The sequence below is a fragment of the Drosophila melanogaster genome, chromosome 3R, assembly GCF_000001215.4.
Source record: "Drosophila melanogaster chromosome 3R".
Classification (NCBI taxonomy): Eukaryota; Metazoa; Arthropoda; class Insecta; order Diptera; family Drosophilidae; genus Drosophila; species Drosophila melanogaster.
The window spans coordinates 27,007,739-27,030,856 of NT_033777.3; the positions used below are offsets into that span (position 1 = coordinate 27,007,739).

At 40.2% G+C, this 23,118-nt stretch overlaps 6 protein-coding genes across 8 annotated transcripts in view, besides 1 other annotated feature; 1 reads left to right on the forward strand and 5 right to left on the reverse strand.

The window, feature by feature from the left end:
• Positions 1-8,798: part of a mobile genetic element that runs on past the window's edge.
• Positions 1-23,118, forward strand: part of RYa-R (RYamide receptor) — a 60,956-nt gene that overhangs the window by 10,759 nt on the left and 27,079 nt on the right. For all 3 annotated transcript variants that reach the window (NM_001300623.1, NM_079801.4, NM_001300624.1), the window contains exons 2-4: positions 20,182-20,939; positions 22,052-22,168; positions 22,915-23,113. In NM_001300623.1, the coding sequence (NP_001287552.1) occupies positions 20,284-20,939; positions 22,052-22,168; positions 22,915-23,113 (972 nt within the window). In that variant the 5' untranslated portion in view covers positions 20,182-20,283. The remainder of the gene's footprint in view (positions 1-20,181; positions 20,940-22,051; positions 22,169-22,914; positions 23,114-23,118) is intronic.
• CG17192 (uncharacterized protein) lies at positions 9,442-10,549 on the reverse strand. Its single transcript, NM_143265.3, has 2 exons — positions 10,505-10,549; positions 9,442-10,448 (listed from the first exon to the last, which is right to left on the reverse strand). The coding sequence occupies exons 1-2, from the start codon at positions 10,542-10,544 to the stop codon at positions 9,475-9,477; spliced, it is 1,014 nt and encodes a 337-aa protein (NP_651522.1). The 5' UTR covers positions 10,545-10,549; the 3' UTR covers positions 9,442-9,474.
• Positions 10,870-12,013, reverse strand: CG17191 (uncharacterized protein). The gene is made up of 2 exons (NM_143266.1): positions 11,950-12,013; positions 10,870-11,895 (listed from the first exon to the last, which is right to left on the reverse strand). The coding sequence occupies exons 1-2, from the start codon at positions 11,987-11,989 to the stop codon at positions 10,922-10,924; spliced, it is 1,014 nt and encodes a 337-aa protein (NP_651523.1). The 5' UTR covers positions 11,990-12,013; the 3' UTR covers positions 10,870-10,921.
• CG6283 (uncharacterized protein) lies at positions 12,500-13,640 on the reverse strand. The gene is made up of 2 exons (NM_143267.3): positions 13,576-13,640; positions 12,500-13,517 (listed from the first exon to the last, which is right to left on the reverse strand). The coding sequence occupies exons 1-2, from the start codon at positions 13,613-13,615 to the stop codon at positions 12,538-12,540; spliced, it is 1,020 nt and encodes a 339-aa protein (NP_651524.1). The 5' UTR covers positions 13,616-13,640; the 3' UTR covers positions 12,500-12,537.
• CG6277 (uncharacterized protein) lies at positions 14,333-15,479 on the reverse strand. The gene is made up of 2 exons (NM_143268.2): positions 15,410-15,479; positions 14,333-15,347 (listed from the first exon to the last, which is right to left on the reverse strand). The coding sequence occupies exons 1-2, from the start codon at positions 15,447-15,449 to the stop codon at positions 14,362-14,364; spliced, it is 1,026 nt and encodes a 341-aa protein (NP_651525.1). The 5' UTR covers positions 15,450-15,479; the 3' UTR covers positions 14,333-14,361.
• On the reverse strand, positions 17,230-18,371 carry CG6271 (uncharacterized protein). The gene is made up of 2 exons (NM_143269.3): positions 18,311-18,371; positions 17,230-18,240 (listed from the first exon to the last, which is right to left on the reverse strand). The coding sequence occupies exons 1-2, from the start codon at positions 18,348-18,350 to the stop codon at positions 17,255-17,257; spliced, it is 1,026 nt and encodes a 341-aa protein (NP_651526.1). The 5' UTR covers positions 18,351-18,371; the 3' UTR covers positions 17,230-17,254.

The window sequence follows — 23,118 nt, forward strand, 5'->3', positions numbered from 1 at the left end:
GGCGGGGACTATTTACGTAGGCCTCTGCGTAGGCCATTTACTTTAAGATGCGATTCTCATGTCACCTATTTAAACCGAAGATATTTCCAAATAAAACCAGTTTCTTACAAAAACTCAACGAGTAAAGTCTTCTTATTTGGGATTTTACATTTGGTCAATCGAGCCTTTTATCGACTCTGCAGTTTCCCCCTACCAAAGGTAAGGAACTCAGAGAAAGGCCAGCTCCTTTAAGCATCTTACAGCTAAAGGTAGCAAAAATAAGTAACTCTTGTTTCCCCCTACCAAAGGTAAGGAACAGAGTATAAATATAAAAAGCAAAAGATACAAAAGAATCTTTTATGTTTTAAAACAAGCACCTTATAGTCTATAGCTAAAGGTTGCTTTGTGTACCATTATAAATTGTGGTAAGGCGTGCTTGAGGCCATACATCAGCAATTGTGAAATTAAAAAGTGCATAACAAAAGTGCCTTATAAATGCTCTAATAGCATTAAATCAGCTCATAAATAGAGTGCAGTGTATATGCCATAAGAGCATAAATTAAATAAAAAGTGCCTGAAAACAGTGCCTTATAAATGCTCTAATAGCATTAAATCAGCTCATAAATAGAGTGCAGTGTATATGCCAAAAGAGCATAAATGCCGAAATAAATGGCTAAAAAACAAAAAATCTGACTGGACTACAAAAATAATAAAACGTGCCAAAAAAAAAAAAAATCATCTTTAAACATCGACGGAGCCTTAAAGAAGAGAAGGAAGTCAAATTCAAAGGAGCCTCTACCAGCAGCAGAAGCAGCAACAACAGCAGCAGCAGAAGCAGCAACAGCAGTAGCAACAGCAGCAACAGCAGCAGCAACAACAACGACATCAGCTAAGTCAAAACAAGAATTTTCTGTTTATCCAAACACACATATATATATAAATACATATAAAATACATATACACGTACTATATATATTAAGAAATTACAAAAAATTTTCAAAATGATGTCAGAAAAGACTATTCAATTCCTTAAGAAGCAGTCCGAAATTATTTTGGAAATTAGAAAGTTGGAAGTAAAACCAACATTAACAGATGTAGAAATTCTAAAATTAAATGAGCTTCAAAAATGTTTCATTGCTAATCATAGCAATTTGTTAAAGATCGGCGTTGTCGATCATGAATATTTTAACGCGAAGCAGTATGATTTAATAATGATGGTGTTAGAAAAAATTAAAAATAAAAATGAAAAAATTAAGGGCGAGTCGGTAGAAAACACTTTCCCTAAATCAAACACTGTCCCTAAATCAAACCCTCCCCCTACATTAAACCTTGAAATGCGTGGTCACCCTGAAAAAGAGGGTATAGCACAAAACAACGCTTTAAAAGTAGAGCAGGCATTTCGTAATAATGTTGGCCAATTTCGAGTATATCTAGAAGATACGTCTAAACTAATAGACAGTAGTCCAGATTTCCTTAAAATAAGGAAAAATAAAATTGAATTTTTATGGCATAAAATAGATAACCTGATTGAACAGGTGAATAGTCATTTTGAGAGTTCGCTATTCGAAGAAGAAATTAGCGAACTTGAATTTGACAAACAAAATATTCTTACAGCCATTAATAGTCGACTCAGTGGCACAATAAATAAAGCTGAAATGTCGACGGTTGTTAAGGCGGAGGAGTTACCAACCCTGCCTAAAATACAGATTCCCACTTTCTTTGGTGATTCCAAAGAATGGGATCTTTTTAATGAACTCTTTACAGAGCTCATACATGTGAGAGAGGATCTCAGTCCTTCTCTCAAATTTAATTATCTAAAGTCAGCATTAAAAGGAGAAGCCAGAAATGTGGTTACTCATTTACTGCTCGGCTCTGGAGAAAATTATGAAGCCACTTGGGAGTTTTTGACCAAGCGATATGAGAATAAAAGAAACATATTCTCAGATCATATGAATAGGCTTATGGATATGCCAAATTTAAATTTAGAATCCAATAAGCAAATAAAGACATTTATTGACACGATTAACGAGTCAATTTATATTATAAAATTAAAGGCACAATTACCAGAAGATGTGGATGCAATTTTCGCTCACATAATTCTTCGGAAATTCAATAAAGAATCACTCAATTTATATGAAAGCCATGTTAAAAAGACAAAAGAAATACAGGCACTTTCTGATGTCATGGACTTTTTAGAGCAAAGGCTCAATTCTATATCATCATTCTCACAGGAAGTAAAACCTGTAAAGAAAATGATTAATAATAACAAGAATAAAAATTATAGTGACAATTGTGCATATTGCAAACTACCAGGGCATTATTTAATTCAATGCCATAAATTTAAAATAATGAATCCAGCAGAACGGTCTGACTGGGTAAGAAAAAATGGGATTTGCCTAAGATGTCTGAGGCATCCGTTTGGTAAAAAATGTATAAGCGAGCAGCTTTGTTCGACTTGTCGTAAACCTCACCACACGTTACTTCACTTTGCAGGTCATAATCCAGAAAAAGTGAATACGTGTAGAACAACAGGTCAAGCCTTGTTGGCCACGGCCTTGATTCAAGTAAAGTCGAGGTATGGAGGCTTTGAACAATTAAGAGCATTGATTGATAGTGGCTCTCAAAGCACAATTATTTCAGAAGAGTCTGCACAGATTCTAAAATTGAAAAAATTTCGGTCTCATACTGAAATAAGTGGAGTATCTTCCACAGGAACGTGCATCTCCAAGCACAAAGCGGTTATTTCGATAAGAAATTCTCCGAAAAATTTAGAAATTGAAGCAATTATTCTCCCAAAACTTATGAAGGCACTTCCAGTCAACACGATTAATGTTGATCAGAAAAAATGGAAGAACTTTAAATTAGCCGACCCCGATTTTAATAAACCGGGTCGCATTGATTTAATCATTGGAGCAGACGTATATACTCACATTCTGCAAAATGGAGTTATAAAAATAGACGGTCTCCTTGGGCAAAAAACTGATTTCGGGTGGATAGTTTCTGGATGTAAAAAATCCAAAGGAAAAGAAACCATTGTAGCCACAACAATAGAAATAAAAGAGTTAGATCGCTACTGGGAAGTGGAAGAAGAAGAAAAAGATGATATCGAGTCTGAAATCTGTGAAAATAAATTTATCAAAACGACAAAAAAAGATTCAGATGGGCGATACATTGTGTCAATTCCATTCAAGGAGGATGTCACCTTAGGAGATTCAAAGAAACAAGCGATAGCTCGTTACATGAATCTGGAGAAAAAACTAAAAAGAAATGAAAAACTTAAGGTTGACTACACTAAATTCATGAATGAATACGTGGATTTAGGACACATGATTGAAGTGAGTGATGAAGGCAAATATTTTTTACCGCACCAGGCAGTGATTAGAGATTCAAGCCTTACGACCAAATTGAGAGTAGTTTTTGATGCTTCAGCAAAAACTACGAATAACAAAAGTTTGAACGACATAATGTGGGTTGGGCCACGAGTTCAAAAAGATATTTTTGACATTATTATTAAATGGAGAAAATGGGAATTTGTTGTTTCGGCAGACATTGAAAAGATGTACCGACAAATTAAAATAGATAATAATGATCAAAAATATCAATATATTTTATGGAGAAATTCTCCAAAAGAAAAAATTAAAACATATAAATTAACCACAGTCACTTACGGAACTGCATCTGCACCATATTTGGCTACCAGGGTTCTGGTAGATATTGCAGATAAATGTAAAAACCAAGTTATTAGTGCAATAATTAGGAATGATTTCTATATGGATGACCTAATGACTGGAGCTGATTCGGTAGAAGAAGCTAATAAATTAATAACATTAATTCCCCATGAATTGCAGAAAGTTGGATTCAACTTAAGGAAATGGATTTCCAACAATTCCAAAATATTAACCACTGTGGAGGACACAGGGGACAATAAGGTTCTCAATATTATCGAAAATGAATGTGTTAAAACTTTAGGACTAAAATGGGAACCTCAAAAGGATTTATTTAAGTTCAGCGTAAATTGTAATGATGAATCAAAAAATATAAATAAGCGCGTTGTGTTATCAACGCTAGCAAAAATATTTGATCCGTTAGGATGGTTGGCACCAGTCACGGTTTCAGGAAAACTTTTTATTCAAAAACTTTGGATAAATAAAAGTGAATGGGATCAGGAATTATCCATAGAAGATAAAAATTATTGGGAAAAATATAAAGAAAATTTATTATTGTTAGAGAATATTCGAATCCCAAGGTGGATTAATTCAAACAGTTCTTCAGTCATTCAGATTCACGGATTTGCGGACGCCTCCGAAAAAGCATATGCTGCAGTAGTCTATGCTAAAGTAGGACCTCATGTTAATATAATAGCTAGCAAAAGTAGAGTCAACCCTATAAAAAATAGGAAGACAATTCCCAAACTCGAGCTGTGTGCAGCTCACCTGCTTAGTGAATTAATCCAAAGACTAAAAGGATCAATTGACAATATAATGGAGATCTATGCTTGGAGTGATTCCACGATTACCTTAGCATGGATTAACAGTGGTCAAAGTAAGATCAAATTTATAAAAAGAAGAACGGATGACATTCGGAAATTAAAAAATACTGAATGGAATCATGTTAAGTCAGAGGATAATCCAGCAGATTTAGCATCCAGGGGAGTGGATTCTAACCAGTTGATCAACTGTGATTTTTGGTGGAAAGGTCCGAAATGGCTAGCAGACCCAAAAGAACTTTGGCCTCGGCAGCAGTCTGTAGAAGAACCTGTCTTAATAAATACGGTATTAAATGACAAAATAGATGATCCTATTTACGAATTAATAGAAAGGTATTCCAGTATAGAAAAACTTATACGTATAATAGCATACATAAATAGATTCGTGCAGATGAAAACAAGAAATAAAGCCTATTCATCAATTATTTCAGTAAAGGAGATAAGAATAGCGGAAACAGTTGTTATTAAGAAACAACAAGAATACCAGTTTAGGCAAGAGATAAAGTGCCTTAAAATCAAAAAGGAAATCAAGACAAATAATAAAATATTGTCATTGAATCCATTTTTGGACAAGGATGGGGTTCTAAGAGTTGGAGGAAGATTGCAAAATTCCAATGCAGAATTTAATGTTAAACATCCAATCATTTTAGAAAAATGCCACCTAACAAGCTTATTAATAAAAAATGCTCATAAGGAAACATTGCATGGAGGGATAAACCTAATGCGAAACTATATCCAAAGAAAGTATTGGATTTTCGGGTTGAAAAATTCGTTGAAAAAGTATTTAAGAGAATGTGTAACGTGTGCAAGGTATAAACAAAATACAGCTCAGCAAATAATGGGTAACTTGCCAAAATATAGAGTGACGATGACATTCCCGTTTCTTAATACTGGAATAGATTACGCAGGTCCTTATTATGTTAAATGTTCAAAAAATCGTGGCCAAAAAACATTTAAAGGATACGTTGCTGTATTCGTTTGCATGGCCACCAAAGCCATACACTTAGAAATGGTAAGCGATCTAACTTCAGACGCATTTTTAGCAGCACTCAGAAGATTTATTGCTAGACGGGGAAAATGTTCCAATATCTATTCAGACAACGGAACAAATTTTGTAGGAGCTGCAAGAAAATTAGATCAAGAGTTATTTAATGCAATACAAGAAAATATAACGATTGCAGCGCAGCTTGAAAAGGACAGGATTGATTGGCATTTTATTCCCCCGGCAGGACCTCACTTCGGAGGTATTTGGGAAGCTGGAGTTAAGTCAATGAAATACCATTTAAAGCGTATAATCGGCGACACTATTTTGACTTATGAAGAAATGTCAACTCTTTTATGTCAAATAGAAGCATGCTTAAATTCAAGGCCATTATACACTATAGTTAGTGAGAAGGACCAACAAGAAGTTTTAACACCAGGTCATTTTTTAATTGGAAGACCACCTTTAGAAATAGTCGAACCAATGGAAGATGAAAAAATCGGAAATTTGGATAGGTGGAGACTTATCCAAAAAATGAAGAAAGATTTCTGGGTTAAGTGGAAAAGTGAATATTTGCATACGCTCCAGCAAAGGAATAAATGGAAAAAGGAAATTCCTAATATAGAAGAAGGGCAAATAGTTTTATTAAAGGATGAGAATTGTCATCCTGCAAGATGGCCTTTAGGAAAGGTGGAAAAGGTGCATAAGGGGAATGATGATAAGGTCCGAGTGGCTAAAGTAAAGATGCAGGAAGGATATATCACTAGACCCATTACTAAAATTTGTCCCTTGGAAGGAATAAAGTCTGTTGACAAAAATGAGGCTGACCAAGAGCCAAAAAGACGAACTAGAGCGACATCGGGAATGTCCAAGATCGGAATCATTATGGCAATGTTGTTGTTTGTGTTAAGTTGTCAAGTTTCTAGCGCATTACCTAAAGATATAGCACCAAGATATTCTATAGACAAAATAAATAAAACCTCAGCAATATATCTAGACCCGCTAGGAGATGTTGAGATTGTGAGTACTTCTTGGAATTTGGTTATCTATTATAAAATGGATCCATATTTTAAAATGTTAACAAAGGGTAATGCGCTTATACAAAGTATGAGGAAAGTTTGCGAAAGACTTCATAGCTTTGAAGAGCAATGTAGTCTAGTCTTAGATAATATGCAAAGTCAGTTATCGGAACTTGAAGAAAACAATAAATTGTTTATGATGCAGTCTAGATCTAGAAGCAAGCGTGCTCCTTTCGAATTTATGGGTTCCTTGTATCATATTTTATTTGGTATAATGGATGAAGATGATAGAGAGCAATTAGAAGAAAATATGAAGAATTTGTTAGATAACCAGAACAACCTTGATAAACTAATTCAAAAACAAACATCTGTGGTTGATTCAACTTCTAATCTATTAAAGAGAACAACAGAAGATGTTAACTCCAATTTTAGAAGTATGCAAATAAGAATTGAGAACATGACAGAAGTTCTTAAAGAAAATTATTATGTTTATAAGGAATCAATAAAATTCTTTATGATTACGAAACAGCTACACTCATTGATTGAAGAAGGCGAAAAAATTCAAGCAGGCATTATAAGCCTGTTGATTGATATTAATCACGGTAGGCTAAATACAAATATTCTCAGGCCAAATCAGCTTAAAAAAGAAATTGCCAAAATTCAGCAGAGTCTTTCAGAGAACCTAGTAATTCCAGGAAAACGGTCAGGTACGGAACTTAAGGAGGTGTATACACTGTTAACAGCCAGGGGTTTATTCATCGACGATAAATTGATCATTAGTGCAAAAGTGCCTCTGTTTAGCAGGCATCCATCCAAATTGTTCAGGCTTATTCCGGTGCCAATTCGAAATGAAGATCGGATAATAATGGTGCATACAACGTCCGAATATTTAATTTATAATTTTGAGATAGATTCCTATCACATAATGACGGAAGCCACATTAAATCAATGTCAGAAATGGCAACTAAATAAGAGAATATGCAAAGGAAGTTGGCCCTGGAATTCAGCGAATGATAATGCATGTGAGATTCAGCCTCTAAAGCCAGATAAAGCGGCGAACTGCATCTATAAAACAGTAGTCGACTCTAAAAGTTACTGGGTAGAGTTAGAAAAGAAAAGTAGTTGGTTGTTTAAGGTTCCTGCGAATTCAAAAGTCCGTCTGCAATGTACTGGCTCTCAAATTGAATTGTTTGATTTGCCTCAGCAAGGAGTTTTAAGCATTGCGCCATATTGTACGGCAAGAACCGACGATAAAATTCTAGTTGCCCACCATAACATTCAGTCCGAAAGTGAAGAATTATTATCAACACCTTATATAGGAGAAGTTAGTGGAGTGCCGAAGATTATTTGGGATCCGCTGAAACTATCAATATTAAATCATACTGAGGAATTTGAACGATTGAATAATGAAATTAAATTTATGAAAGAGAACCATCAAAAATTGAAAGATTTACATTTCCATCATATTTCCGGACATGCTGGATTAATTATTGCTTTAATACTAATGATAGTATTAATAATATATTTCATACGGAAATGTGCTGTGCAACAAAGAATGCAAGCAATAACCTTTGCAGGTCCGTTGCCAGTACTATAAATATCAATAGTAAATAAACAATAAAATAATATAACAAATAAAAATATACAGTCCACTAATAGAAAATGTACTTCTACATAGAAAAAGCAAAATGTTTAAAATAAGTTAATTGAGTACAAATTGTTGAATTAAAAATAATATAAACCATAATTGTAATCCAATAAAATTAAAAGCCAGAAAAACTAGGCCCATTGAAATCTTAGTTGCAAAATAAATGAACATATATCAAATAAATACAGTCCACTACTGTTATAAATGCAACTAATATACTAATGTACATCTCAGCTTTGCTGGCCCTTTGGCAGAATGTTCACACATGAACACGAATATATTTAAAGACTTACAATTTTGGGCTCCGTTCATATCTTATGTAAATGAATCGAGAGCGATAAATTATATTTAGGATTTTGTTATCTAAGGCGACATGGGTGCATTGCTCAAAAACATGTAATTTAAGTGCACACTACATGAGTCAGTCACTTGAGATCGTTCCCCGCCTCCTAAAATAGTCCCTTAGTGGGAGACCACAGATAAGGTCCTCGCCGCTCAAGATAGGCAGATGTGCCCGAGCGTGGGACCTCGATAAGGCGGGGACTATTTACGTAGGCCTCTGCGTAGGCCATTTACTTTAAGATGCGATTCTCATGTCACCTATTTAAACCGAAGATATTTCCAAATAAAACCAGTTTCTTACAAAAACTCAACGAGTAAAGTCTTCTTATTTGGGATTTTACATTCATTTCACGCACAAGTGAATGATAGGGGCTTGTCCTACCATTTGTTGTCTGCCAAAGTAAGCATTTAGTAGCTTTCACTATCAGTTGCTTGCTTTTGGCCACTTCTTCAATTCTAATCAATATTCAATATTCGCTGCCAAAATATCACAGCTGGTTACCAATTTAAATATAATATTAATCGCAAAAGCTTTTGAGTCCTCAAATCAGTGAATGGTTTATCAAAGAAATATTCCTTGTCACTGCTGCAAAGGAATTTTAATAGTTTATCAATATTTTAATTACAGAGATAAGAAGCTTGCTTTGAACATAAACAAGGCAATACACTACATATATGTATATCATCATCGTGATTACTTAGTTTAAATGTTTTCCTATCAATAAAAACCAAAAAGCCAATGAAGATGAATCCCATGCAAAATGATTTGATTAAAAATTCAGACTATCTAGAGACAACGTGACCATGACGTGCACAAAGAAACTCTTCATGAATGGCGACTCGAATTCCAAACAGGATGGGTGGGTGAACCCGTCCTTATCCACTGACGTGCGACAAAGCACTTGTCGATTTGACAGTGATTAGAACCCCCTAAGAGCCCTATCAAGATGCAGATAGACTGACGAAAATAGACCATCTGATTTTTGGGAGCTCAGTTTATTGTTATTCATTCTGCATTCTATTCAGTTTGCCCGAATGGAGCCTCACTGTTTACAGGCACATAGAAGTGGCCCTCCACATTGTACGCATTCGTATCCTCTGCCATGCGGACGCTGCTGAAGGAGCTGCCACACTCATTGTCCAGAGCAGCCTGGTAGTCCTGGCACTGGATAGCTCCGAAACTATTCTCGGTGATGGCCTCGGCGTAGTAAATCACGGACCGGGCATGGGAACAAGTTCCTGCAAGGTCTACTCCACATCCTGGTTGTTTCCGTCCTCCACTCACATAGAATGCGGCTTTTCCAATGGGCTTTACGAATCCCTTTACGCCACCATTGGTCTGGATGGACTCGACATAGAAGGCATCTTCGCTAGATAGACGCTTGTCCGGGTTATCGTAGCTGAAAAGGGGCAGGGCAGGATCCAGACCCACAATCGTGTGGACTCTCTTCTGCCCAACTTGCTTACCAGCATAACCAGCCACATGGGCACCCAAACTATGTCCAATCACCTCAAGGGTTTCAAGTGACATATCGTGATTTTCGTGCATGTACTGGATCATCTCTCCCACTTTGGTTCCAGCTCCAGGAACAGCTCGTACGGACATGGCATAGTCAACGGACTGGGACCGAGCCCAGTTCACAACGATCACGTTAAAGTCTCCCTTTGAGAGCCAGGCCTTGGTTATATCGACATTCATGCTATCGGTATATTTTCCCTTCCATCCATGAATGACAAAACGCGTTCCATGGTCCTTGTTGAAATGAGAAGCTACAATTGAAGAAGCATCGGCAGTAATTTCTTGGCCTTCCGTCGGGTTTTGTTTGGTGTACAGATAGAAGGACACTTCATTGGAACGGAATTCGAGAGGGGAAATGTTTTCTAAGAGCTCTTTAGCGTCCTTTTTGTCCATCCACTGAAATGTGCCATCCTCCTGGGGCACAAACCACCCATTTTCGCCATTGATACGCTCCTCAATAGGAAGGGCATTACCTAAGAACGAGGAAATTATTATTTAAACCGAAATGATTTTGAAAATCAATATATACCCGCTACTAATAGTGCTGCTAGAAAAAATAACTCCCTCATGTTGGTATCTCCGTAATATGTAGTCTGCTAAAGGCTTATTACAATCGTTTTTATAGGCTGTAAATTATCAATAGACAGTCTACTTAAGATCAGGAAACGAGTCTTATCATTTGATAGTGTTATATATATGGTAATGCCATTAACTGATAGTATGGTAATGGCATTATTAAGTTTCGTGTGTTGCATCTATCTAATAAATTTATATTACAGCCCGTGGGAATATGCTATCTATAAAGGTTTGCTTTTGTTTAAGTGGTTTGAAATCCTGGTACACTTCACCTGCGAGTACTTGAAAATCGAAATCAAAAAATAGCTGAATTTTATTGGAGTACTAATTTTTTGTATTTTGATAAGATGTTCAATATAATAGTTCCCCTCTATTCGATCTTTCCGAAGGGGGCCTGTCCGTTTACGGGCACATAGAAGTCACCGTCGACCATGTAGGCGTTGGTAACAGCTCCCATGCGAACTCCACTGTAGGTGCTTCCGCACTCGTTGGCCAACGCAGCCTGGTAGTCGTGACACTTGATCGTTCCAAAGTTATCCTCAGTGACTGCCTCCACGTAATACGTTACGGATCGTCCGTGGGCGCAGGTTCCTCCGATGTCTGAACCGCAACCTGGTTGATTTCTTCCTCCATTCGGATAGAAAGTGCCTTTGCCAATGGGTTTTAGGAAACCCTTTTCACCCCCATTGGTCTGAATAGACTCGACATAGAAGGCATCTTCGGTGGACAGTCGCTTGTCAGGCTTATCGTAGGCAAAAAGAGGCATGGCAGGATCCAGACCGACAATCGTGTGAACCCTTTTGCCGCCCACCTGCTTTCCAGCATAGCCAGCCACATGGGCACCCAAACTGTGTCCGATTACTTCCAGGCTCTCCATGGACAAATGATGGTGTTCATGCAGATATTCAATCATTTCTCCCACTTTGGCTCCAGCTCCAGGAACAGCTCGCACCGATGAGATATAGTCCACGGACTGGGCACGATCCCAGTTAACAACGATCACGTTGTAGTCTCCCTTCGAAAGCCAGGCTCGGGTGATCTTGACGTTCATGCCATCAGTGTAGCGACCATTCCACCCGTGGATTACGAAACGAGTACCCTGGTTCTTATCGAAATGAGAGTCTTCGATTGATGAAGCATCAGCCCTGATTTCCTTTCCCACGGTTGGGTTATGTTTGGTGTACAGGTAAAAGGACACGTCATTGGAACGTGTTTCGATGAGTGAATTTCTATTTAAGAGCTCCTCGGCATCCTGTTTGTCCATCCACTCGAAACTGCCGTCTATCTGAGGCACATACCAACCATTTTCACCATTGACACGTTCCTCAATGGGAAGAGCACTTACTAGAAACCAAGAAATGTTACCACTAAATCGCAATAATACGCTCTATAACTCACCTGTTGCCAACAAAGCCGCTAGAGCTATGAACACTCTCATATTGATATCTTCGCAGAATCTAACGCACTAAGCCAATTTACCACAGCTTTTATAGGCTGTAAGTTATCAAAAAGCAGCACCACATATAAGATCAGGATAGTATTGTAAGATAATCTTATCATTTGAGGGCTATTTATTCGTTTTTAATGATTGTATATTTAATCCCCAATATGACGACATTTACCCGCATAGGAAAGCACACAAAAGCTACACAAATATTTGTAATCTATGTCATGTATTTAATCTATTGCCAGTCAGATCAAGATATTCTCGATTGATTTCGAGTGCTTCGAAAATCCCAGTGTACTTCAGGTATGAGTACTTTTTGAACGGTGGTAGGTCCTCCAAAATCGATGGGGGTTGCTAAGTATAATTTAGGGGCTGGCGAAATACGACTCAAAGAGCAAATCATAAATACAAGTCAAATTAAGTCAATTAATAATTGAAATACAAATGTTCATATTTTTCAATAGAAGGCCTAATTGAATGAAAGAAAGACTATAATTTTTTGAGTATTCAGTAATGTATTTTATTCAGAGAACATGGTTCTACTCAATCTTGCCGAAGGGTGCCTCGCTGTTCACGGGGACATAGAAGTCACCCTCGACCATGTAGGCGTTGGTAATTGCTCCCATGCGAACGCTGGAGTAGGTGCTTCCGCAGTTCTTGGCAACGGCATCCTCGTAGTCATGGCACTTAATGGATCCAAAGTTGTCCTCGGTGACGGCCTCGGCGTAGTAGAGAACGGAGCGTGCGTGAGAGCAGGATCCGGTGGCGTCCAGTCCGCATCCGGGCTGGCTCTTGCCTCCATTGGGGTAGAAGGCTCCCTTGCCGATGGGCTTCAGGAATCCCAGTTTGCCGCCGTTGGTCTGGATGGACTCTACGTAGTGGGCATCATCGGTGGATAGACGCTTAGCGGGCTTATCGTAGCTGAAGAGGGGGAGGGCAGGATCCAGACCCACAATGGTGTGAACGCGCTTGTCTCCGACGGTCTTTCCGGCGTATCCAGCAACATGGGCTCCCAGGCTGTGTCCGATCACCTCCAAGCTATCGTAGTCCAAGCCGTGGTGGTCGTGCAGGTACTTGATCATCTCACCAACCTTGCCACCGGCTCCAGGAACAGCCAGAACGGAAGAGGCGTAGTCCACGGATCGGGCACGGGCCCAGTCAACGACGATCACGTTGTAGTCGCCCTTGGACAACCAGGCCTTGGTGATGCGGGTGTTCATGTCGTCGGAGTACCTCTGGGTCCAGCCGTGGATGACGAAGCGGGTGCCATGATCCTTGTTGAAGTGGGAATCCTCGACGGAGCCGGACTTGGCCTTGATCTCCTTGCCATCGGTGGGGTTCGACTTGGTGTAGACATAGAAGTTCACGGCGTTGGTGCTGATGCGGCCCTCCATCTGGGCTCCGTTGGCCAGAAGATCCTCGGCATCCTGCATGTCCATCCACTCGAAGCTTCCATCAAGCTTGGGGATGAACCAGCCATTCTCTCCATTGACGCGCTCCTCAATGGGCAGGGCACTCACTAATAGAAATAGCTTATCAATTACTTGCGTCTATTGCCAATATGGATGAAAACTTACCGGCTGCCAGTAAGGCGGCAAGAACAAAAAACACCTTCATGTTGGGGGTCTCAAATTATTGTGGTGGAGAAAGCATTCATTTCACGCTTTATATAGGCCTGAAATAATAACCGTAATCACCATTAAATATCAGTAAGCACTTGAGGCTTTGACAGCTTCTGAATAATAAGATAGGGCCGATACAAACGATTAGAACGTTGTACTTTGATAGCGTTTTCTCCAACGAAGTTGATAAGGGAAAAACCTAATACAGTAGAGCTTTTCAAGTTGCATCAACACAAAGATAAGGTCCAGGGTCACAACACTAACCTTGATATTATTTTAATATTATTTGCATATTATAAATTACACGAATTAAAAGTCTTGTACTTTTATAACTTTTCTTTTTCCTTTATTCTTTAAATCGAATCTTGTAAAAGTTGATTAAAGTTCCTTAATTCGTTTGTTTATTTTAACCATGAAACCATTGTTACAATTAACTAACTAATGACTAACGATCTCAAGGTAAGCCATATAACGGTCAAGTGTAACCATAAATGTTAATAAACGGAAGTGGTTGGCTAGCAATCTTATGGTTTATGGGCGGCTAGATTCGACAAGCAAGTTCATTGAAGAAAACAAGTCATTTTTCGTCGCCTTTTTATGTTCGAAAAAGCCAGATATCAAGTGGAAATCAAAGGGATTTCGCAGAGGAAAACACAGTTTTGTAATGCCCATAAAAACCAAATATTGCCTATTAGTAATAAAACGGAGAGTTACAGTTTTTTGAAGTTTATTGAGTTTCTATTAGTTAATCATGCCGAAGGGAGCCTTGCTGTTTACGGGCACATAGTAGTCACCCTCGACCATGTAGGCATTGGTATCAGCTCCCATGCGAACGCTGGAGTAGGTGCTTCCGCATTCCTTGGAAACGGCTTCCTCGTAGTCTCCGCACTTCATGGTTCCGAAGTTGTCCTCGGAGACGGCCTCGGCGTAGTAGGTTGTAGAGCGTCCGTGGGAGCAGGCGCCAGTCAGGTCCAATCCGCATCCGGGCTGGGTCTTTCCTCCGTTGGGGTAGAAAGCTCCCTTGCCGATGGGCTTCAGGAATCCCAGAGTGCCACCATTGGTCTGGATGGACTCCACATACCAGGCATCGTCGGAATTCAGACGCTTGTTGGGCTTGTTGTAGCTGAAGAGGGGCAGGGCGGGGTCCAGACCAATGATGGTGTGCACCTGGCCGTCGGTGTTCTTGCCGGCATATCCAGCCACATGGGCGCCCAGGCTGTGACCAATCACGTACAAATCGTTCAAATTCAGACCGTGGTTGTCCTTCAGGAAGTTGATCATCTTGGCAACCTTCTTTCCGGTGGCAGCGACAGCCAAAACAGAAGTCGCGTAATCCACGGAACGAGCACGGGCCCAGTCGACGACGATCACGTTGTAGTCTCCTCTGGAGAGCCAGGCACTGCGGATGTCCTTGTTCATGCTGGCGGTGTAGCTCTGGGTCCAGCCGTGGATCACAAAGCGAGTTGGATGGGCGGAGTTAAAGCTGGAGGCATCAATGGACTTGGTGGAGGCGGTGATCTTCTTGCCCTTGGTGGGGTTGGAGGAGGTGTAAAGGTAGAACTTTACGGGAACGGTGGTCAAGCCACGACTTTCCAGCAACTCTTGGGCTTCCATCCACTGTTCGGCAACGTCCATGTCCACCCACTCGGAAGTGCCATCCTCCTGGGGAACGTACCAGCCGTTCTCCCCATGGACGCGCTCAGATTCCTTGATCGGAATAGCCGAGGCTGAAAGGATGTGTTACATGTTAGACAGTATTCTTTAAAAATGGAAATTCTTAAATTCTTACCGGCCAGAGCAAAGAATGCCAAAATCAGGAATGTCTTCATAACGTAGCGGAGCCCACAACTGATGGTAGTTCAGTCCGAAACCCATAGCTTTTATACGTCCCCAGTGGGCCAACTTATCACGGAGTGATTAAATCGGTTGGCCGTACTTTGGCTGCCTGGGAGGTTTAGGTCATTTGAATTGCCGTTCTGATTGCCGGTCATACTGCCATTGTTTTTTTTTTTTTTAAGAACTCCAAATCTGATGGCTCTTTTATCGGCTGATTGGCTTTTCAATTGCGCCATTCGTGAACGATTTGCGAACTGATTCTTCGATTGTTGGATGTTAACGAGTATGGAAATTTGTATGTGTTGCCAGTAAATTCCAATCGAGACACGAGTCATGAATGGTGGCAAACAGTTGCCTTCACTATCAGCTATCGATTACAATGGTTGGCGTCCTCAGCCAACTTAATCTTCTGTAAGTCGGGTTAAGTGGACGTAATTGTAGGTATCATTAAATGGGCATTTAATTTAACACTCCAGTGCATTTTTGTTTTGCTCGACTTGTGTTATCTTGGTCAGCTGGTGGTTTGTAATCTTACTTAACGAAGGTGTAAAGCTGGGGCATTAAAATCCGGAAAATAACAAGCAAAAGTATTTTTAAGTCCAAATCATCTTCTGTTTCAGCAGTAAACAGGAAGTGTAATATCACAATGCAGCCGCCTAACCGGAAGTTACAACCTTGAAATTTGTTCAAAAATGTAGGCATAATTTCAGGCTCTTTTTAAATTGGCGTTTTCTCTTAATCATCGCTTATTGAGAAATTAATCCAATTAATAACGTGAATATGAACATGAACAGAAACCGCAGACCTCCACAACTTTTAATTATAGTTCATTATAGACAGATTCAGTGAGCATTTTGAATTAATAGCCAATCGAAGAGTATGGTATTTCACGTGAAACTGTCTCACATTTTGGCGTTTGATTAAGCAAATTAAACACAAACAGCTTGCAAATATCCTTGTTTAACATTCGGGCGACTAATATTTGCTTTTTCTTGTGGTTATGTTAACCACAGTTAAATACTACTACTACTCGTCCTGTTTTAAGGGGATTCTAGGAAACAAATCCCTACTAAACTTGATAATTAAAATGAGTCAGAAGTATAACTTAGGCACTGTAAAATAAACAAACTATCCCGCTCATATATAAAATGACCGATGGTGGAATACATTGTTGGTCTCTTTCCCTTATCAGACTGTTGGGGCTCAAGAGCTCGCTCCAAAAATATCCTATCTGACGATTAACTGTGCGAATCTGAAGTAGAAAGCGTGAAACTTCAATCTTCAATCCACCCGGTGCACATACTTGTTGTTAAATACTTGAAATGCTCGAGAGCTAATTGGGCCACAAGGACACACAGACCACCTACGGCAGCCAGTTTGTTATTCAAATATTTGTGCGTCATGCCTCACGTGGGTGGTGCCTTCCACTATCATATTGTGCAAATAAATGTGGCAGTTGACTTTTCCGCTGGAGAAATTGCATTTGCAGTTCGCTCATTAATTATAATTACAAATATGTCAAACAAAGTGTGAAAATGCTTTCGGTGAAAATGGCAAAGATTGGCTATGACTGTGAGAATAAAGAAATGGATTATGTAAATTATATGAGACCTTTATTATCAGGGTATTTATTTATGCTGGATTATGTATAAACATATTTGATCTTGGTAAAGAGCAAAAGAGTCGTAAGAAACCATTCCTATGAATAAAATATCATATTTTTTGGCAGCCCCTTTTAGATTTGAAAACTTTAAAAGAATTCGAATATTTTTTAAGCATCGTTTTTATTGCACAGCAATTAGTTAATCATGCCGAAGGGAGCCTTGCTGTTCACGGGCACATAGAAGTCACCCTCGACCATGTAGGCGTTGGTATCAGCTCCCATGCGAACGCTGGAGTAGGTGCTTCCGCACTCCTTGGCAACGGCTTCCTCGTAGTCTCCGCACTTCATGGTTCCGAAGTTGTCCTCGGAGACGGCCTCGGCGTAGTAGGTTGTTGAGCGTCCGTGGGAGCAGGCTCCAGTCACATCCAGAGGGCAGCCGGGCTGGGTCTTTCCTCCGTTGGGATAGAAAGCTCCCTTGCCGATGGGCTTCAGGAATCCCAGAGTGCCACCGTTGGTCTGGATAGACTCCACATACCAGGCATCGTCGGAATTCAGACGCTTGTTGGGCTTGTTGTAGCTGAAGAGGGGCAGGGCGGGGTCCAGACCAATGATGGTGTGCACCTGGCCGTCGGTGTTCTTGCCGGCATATCCAGCCACATGGGCGCCCAAGCTGTGACCAATCACATATACGTCATTAAGATTCAGACCGTGGTTGTCCTTCAGGAAGTTAATCATCTTGGCAACCTTCTTTCCGGTGGCAGCGACAGCCATAACAGAGGTGGCATAATCCACGGAACGGGCACGGGCCCAGTCAACAACGATCACGTTGTAGTCTCCCTTAGAGAGGAATGCCTTGCGGATGTCCGAGTTCATGCTGTTCAAGTAGCTCTGGGTCCAGCCGTGGATCACGAAACGGGTGGGGTGAGCAGGGTTGAAGTTGGACTTGGAAATGGACTTGGTAGTGGCGTAGATGTGCTTGCTGCTCGAGGGGTTCTTGGGCGTGAAGAGGTAGAAGTTCACGGGAACGGTGGTCAAGCCACGGCCCTCAAGCTTCTCCTGGGCCTCCATCCACTCCTCAGCGACATCCATGTCCACCCACTCAAAGGAGCCGTCCTGCTGGGGAACGTACCAGCCGTTCTCCCCGTTGACGCGCTCGGATTCCTCCAGAGCATAAGCCGAAGCTAATGAAAGTAGAATAAGATATTGAATTGGGGCTTTTTTAAGGGTTTCATTATACGATTCTATACTTACCGGCTAGAGCAAAGATTGCCAAAATCAGGAAAGTCTTCATATTGTAGTTGAGCCCACAACTGGTGGTTCTTCAGTTCGCAAACAGTGTCTTTTATAGGTCCCCTGGTGGTCGACTTATCGACAATTGATTAGATCGTACGGATTTACTTTGGCTGACTAGGTGGTATGGGTACATTAAATTAATCTGATTGCTTACTCTTCTTTATTTATTTGGAATTCCGAATCTGATCGCATTTTTATCTACTGATAGCCTGTCCTTAGTTGGCTCTCTAGACTATTTTATTTAATGAAAAAGAAGCAAAAGTTCTGTGACGCTTATTGTCTGCGATTTATTTTGCTACGCCGAAAGGTTCAGTTCCATTTATGCATGACTAGTAGAGAAAACATCTTCTGTTTTTGTATACAAGCTGGCTTTCTAGGTTTAAAGACTTCCTTTTAAAGCAAAACTTTTATTAGGCGCTGTAAAATCATTCTAGATAAATGTTTAGCTACCTGTGGTTTTCCAAAGCAATTTAATGGTTCTCGCTTTCCTAGGCCGATATTAAATAATTTTTGCATTCAGCCTAAAAGCCCGCCAAATAAATTTATGCACCAACTAAGCCCAAAATTGTGAACTGCTACATTTTTCCAGGAAAACACAAGACGTTATTACATTTCCAATGACGCACATACCCACAGCTCAATTTGTACGTGATTTCTTTTTTTTTACAAACATCATGCCATCGGTCTCTGAAATTAATTTGGAATTTTTTGCTCAGGCTTTGCACATTTTAATTTTCCGATATTGGCTTATAGCAGTAGAATACCAAACGACGTCCTAACAACATGTAATTATTTCACCTGTTTCGTCATTCGCGGCACACATTTGCAGTTTTACATCGTTGTTAATACAGAATTAATGAGATGTTCATTAATTAAGGGCTGCTGGTTACACATTGAATAATGTTGTAGAACTGTGGCTTTCGACCTACTCTCTGATTAAATACCAAACCAAAAACCTTTATCTTTCACTGCACAAAAAACTTGAACCTGAACTTTAGACTATTTAGACTACTTTAAAATTGCATTAATAGCAACCTCATTTTGTACGTTATCGAGAGACACTTCAAGTAGTGCGTAACTTACTTATCAAATGGCTGAGAATACAAAAATTATTTGAATAACATTAATGAGTAAATTCCAAAGCATTTTCTCGGAAACATGAGCGGAAGTGGCCTGACATGGGATATATAGACAAAAGTCTAGGTCGAAGAATTTGCCAAGATAATTGATAAAAAAAATCAATGATGGATGCCAAGCAAAATAAATGACAAAAAGTGGCTCCGAACACGTTTAGACCTTTGCAAAGTTCCCAGCCATTTTATTGAGCTGAGATAACCAATTTACCCTCTTGATAACTTTTCGCTGTTCTTGCTGGTGGTGGGTGGGCTAAGTGTTTGGGTGTTGAGTGATGTCAGTCGATGTCAGAGTTCATTCGGCAAATTATTAAAACCAAGCGAAGCTTACATGAATGAGTCGAAAACAGGAACGTATGTATAGACCTATGTTTAAATTACTTTTATCCCCCAAGTTTGTAAGCTCCATTTTAACTTGATGACATTTAATTGTATAGGAAGGCAGCTGAATTGCTTTTGATTAAAAAAAAAATCTTCCACATGATGATAGAGACATTTTTTTTATTTTTAAATTAAACTTGCCTACTATGTTCTGCACATTAAAGCAAGCGAGAAACTCTTATACTGACAGCCGCCCCAAAGTATGCAACGTTTTTCGTTCAAATTTATTAAACGAATTATTAAGTAGCCTTAATGTAGTGCAGCACATATTTAAAAAACACTGAGGTAATTAAGGCCGCAAAATTTCACTTGCAGGTTGGCTGTCAGCAGTCGAGCTTGAAGAGCTGTGATTTTCGCACAGAATGCTGCACAAAGTTTTGGCTTAAGAATTTGCTCTTCTACCATTGACGCGCTTGAATGGAGCACCACAATAGCCATCTGTTGCCTGGTGGCAGCGAGAAGATGTACTACATAGCTCACCAGCAGCCGATGCTGCGGAACGAGGATGATAACTACCAGGAGGGGTACTTCATCAGGCCGGACCCCGCATCCTTAATTTACAATACCACCGCACTGCCAGCGGACGATGAAGGGTCCAACTATGGATATGGCTCCACCACAACGCTCAGTGGCCTCCAGTTCGAGACCTATAATATCACTGTGATGATGAACTTTAGCTGTGACGACTATGACCTTCTATCGGAGGACATGTGGTCTAGTGCCTACTTTAAGATCATCGTCTACATGCTCTACATTCCCATCTTTATCTTCGCCCTGATCGGCAACGGAACGGTCTGCTATATCGTCTATTCCACACCTCGCATGCGCACGGTCACCAATTACTTTATAGCCAGCTTGGCCATCGGCGACATCCTGATGTCCTTCTTCTGCGTTCCGTCGTCCTTCATCTCGCTGTTCATCCTGAACTACTGGCCTTTTGGCCTGGCCCTCTGTCACTTTGTGAACTACTCGCAGGCGGTCTCAGTTCTGGTCAGCGCCTATACTTTGGTGGCCATCAGCATTGACCGCTACATAGCCATTATGTGGCCATTAAAGCCACGCATCACAAAACGGTAAGTCATACAAACAATTTTATAAATTTAAATTGAATAGCCATTATATTGCTCATTTCTGTATGCATCCATAATTTTATCTTTCAAATTAAATTCCTTTTTCATGCTATCGCCGTTTTACACTGACTAAATTTATAAAACTATAACTAGCAACTATTTAAGTACTTTCTCTAAAAGCGTTTTCCAATAGTTTGTACATTGGCGTGTCTAGACCCTGTTAAGTGCCAACCGGGGTATTTACATTTGTGTCCACTTTGACCACTTGACCTAAGCCACGATCCCCAGGGAATGGAGTACCGGTAGGCTTTTAGTGAGACGGCTCACAGTGTTGATTGGCTTACATAGTAATCCGAGACCCAAAAAATCCGAGGCATGCGGCTGTTTAACAAGCACTGGCCGGACTTATTGCAATCGCCAATTTGCTTGGTAACTAAATACAGCGGTGTTTCCTCGGAAAATCAGCCACCTCTTGGTGTCAATCCACTGGCATCCATCTCATCTTCCGCCGAGTTCAAGAGCTGGCGTGAGTATTTCACGCTTGGACGACTTTTAATGTCTTTGACATTTACACAGAGAAAAATTAGAAGACTGTGTTTAAATAGTTACTCAACAAGAAATCTCCTTCACAAAACATTTTAATTGATTAATATAACTTATGCTATTTGGAGCTTTATAAGCTTTGCAAATTTAATTTCGCTTTTTTCCTGTGTTGTCCAAATGGAAATTTTGCTGACATCAGCGTTTGCAAGTGCGTGACTCTGTTTCATAGTAGTTGTGGGTCACGAAAGTCATCCTTCGTGGCTTCTGCAAATATTTGCTGGGACATAACGTCAATAAAGCTTATAATTATTCAACATGACCGCCATTTATCACCGTAGAGCGCTCCTTGAGCAAAAACAAACCGAGCTCAGTGCCTAATGTCCGATTATCACGCTCCATCAACATACAGCATCACTCATACGCCATGTTGAAAGGGGAGTAAGTTTAACAATTCATAAGATTAACATTTAGATGAAAAAAAATGTGGTAACAATGTGACTTTAAATAACCAACATTTAGAAGGAAATCAACTCAGGTACCCATTTAAATATATTCTCTTCCTTCTCTTGCAGCTATGCCACCTTCATCATCGCCGGCGTTTGGTTTATTGCACTTGCCACCGCACTTCCCATACCCATCGTCTCTGGACTCGACATCCCAATGTCGCCGTGGCACACGAAATGCGAGAAGTAAGTACCGACCATTTCAAACAGCAAACAAGGGTAACAAAATGTGACAGATTGTTATGGACACCATATTATTCACATGGTGGAAGCAATTTATTTTAAAGAACTCTGTTATGATAGCATTGTGTGTTGTAATATAAGGCAGTTAGGAAAATTAATTTCGGCGAGTGTTTTTCTTTTGCAATATTCATGAATCCGAGCGAAGACGAATATGTCTGGCATTAGGCCTAAAAGCTGGCCGCACAGTATTTTAACCCACAGAGCAAATGGCAAAGGATGCTGACATTCCTGCAGGTCAAGTAGAGATCATATTTAATGCAATACGCACATTTAGGAGCCTTCCAACACAATCAAATGAAATTGTGGTCTAGGATAATGCAAATGCAAATAGTAAAATCATCTGCGTGCCGGTGGCACGTTCTACAAGTCATTTCTGATTGCTAATAGTTGAATAAAATTTGTTATTATGTTGGGTCGCGAGACTTGAGCTAGATACAGCTAAAACCTATCAAAATGAGGAAAATGAGAATATGTTTTGGAGGACATCACATCCTGTCATTGCATGCAGAAGCTTGAAGGGCTTAGAATTAAAATGAAAATGTGCACTCAACCGAGAGTCCATGAGCGTATGTGCGGGTGTCCTTTTGTGACAGCTGATTCTCGGTGACCCCCAGAACTGACCACTTGAAACTAATGCACTGCTCCTCCCTTCTTCCATGCGATGTCCTTTGTGCGCATGCATCCATCAGATACATTTGCCGCGAGATGTGGCCGTCGCGGACGCAGGAGTACTACTACACCCTGTCCCTCTTCGCGCTGCAGTTCGTCGTGCCGCTGGGCGTGCTCATCTTCACCTACGCCCGGATCACCATTCGCGTCTGGGCGAAACGACCGCCAGGCGAGGCGGAAACCAACCGCGACCAGCGGATGGCACGCTCCAAACGGAAGGTGAG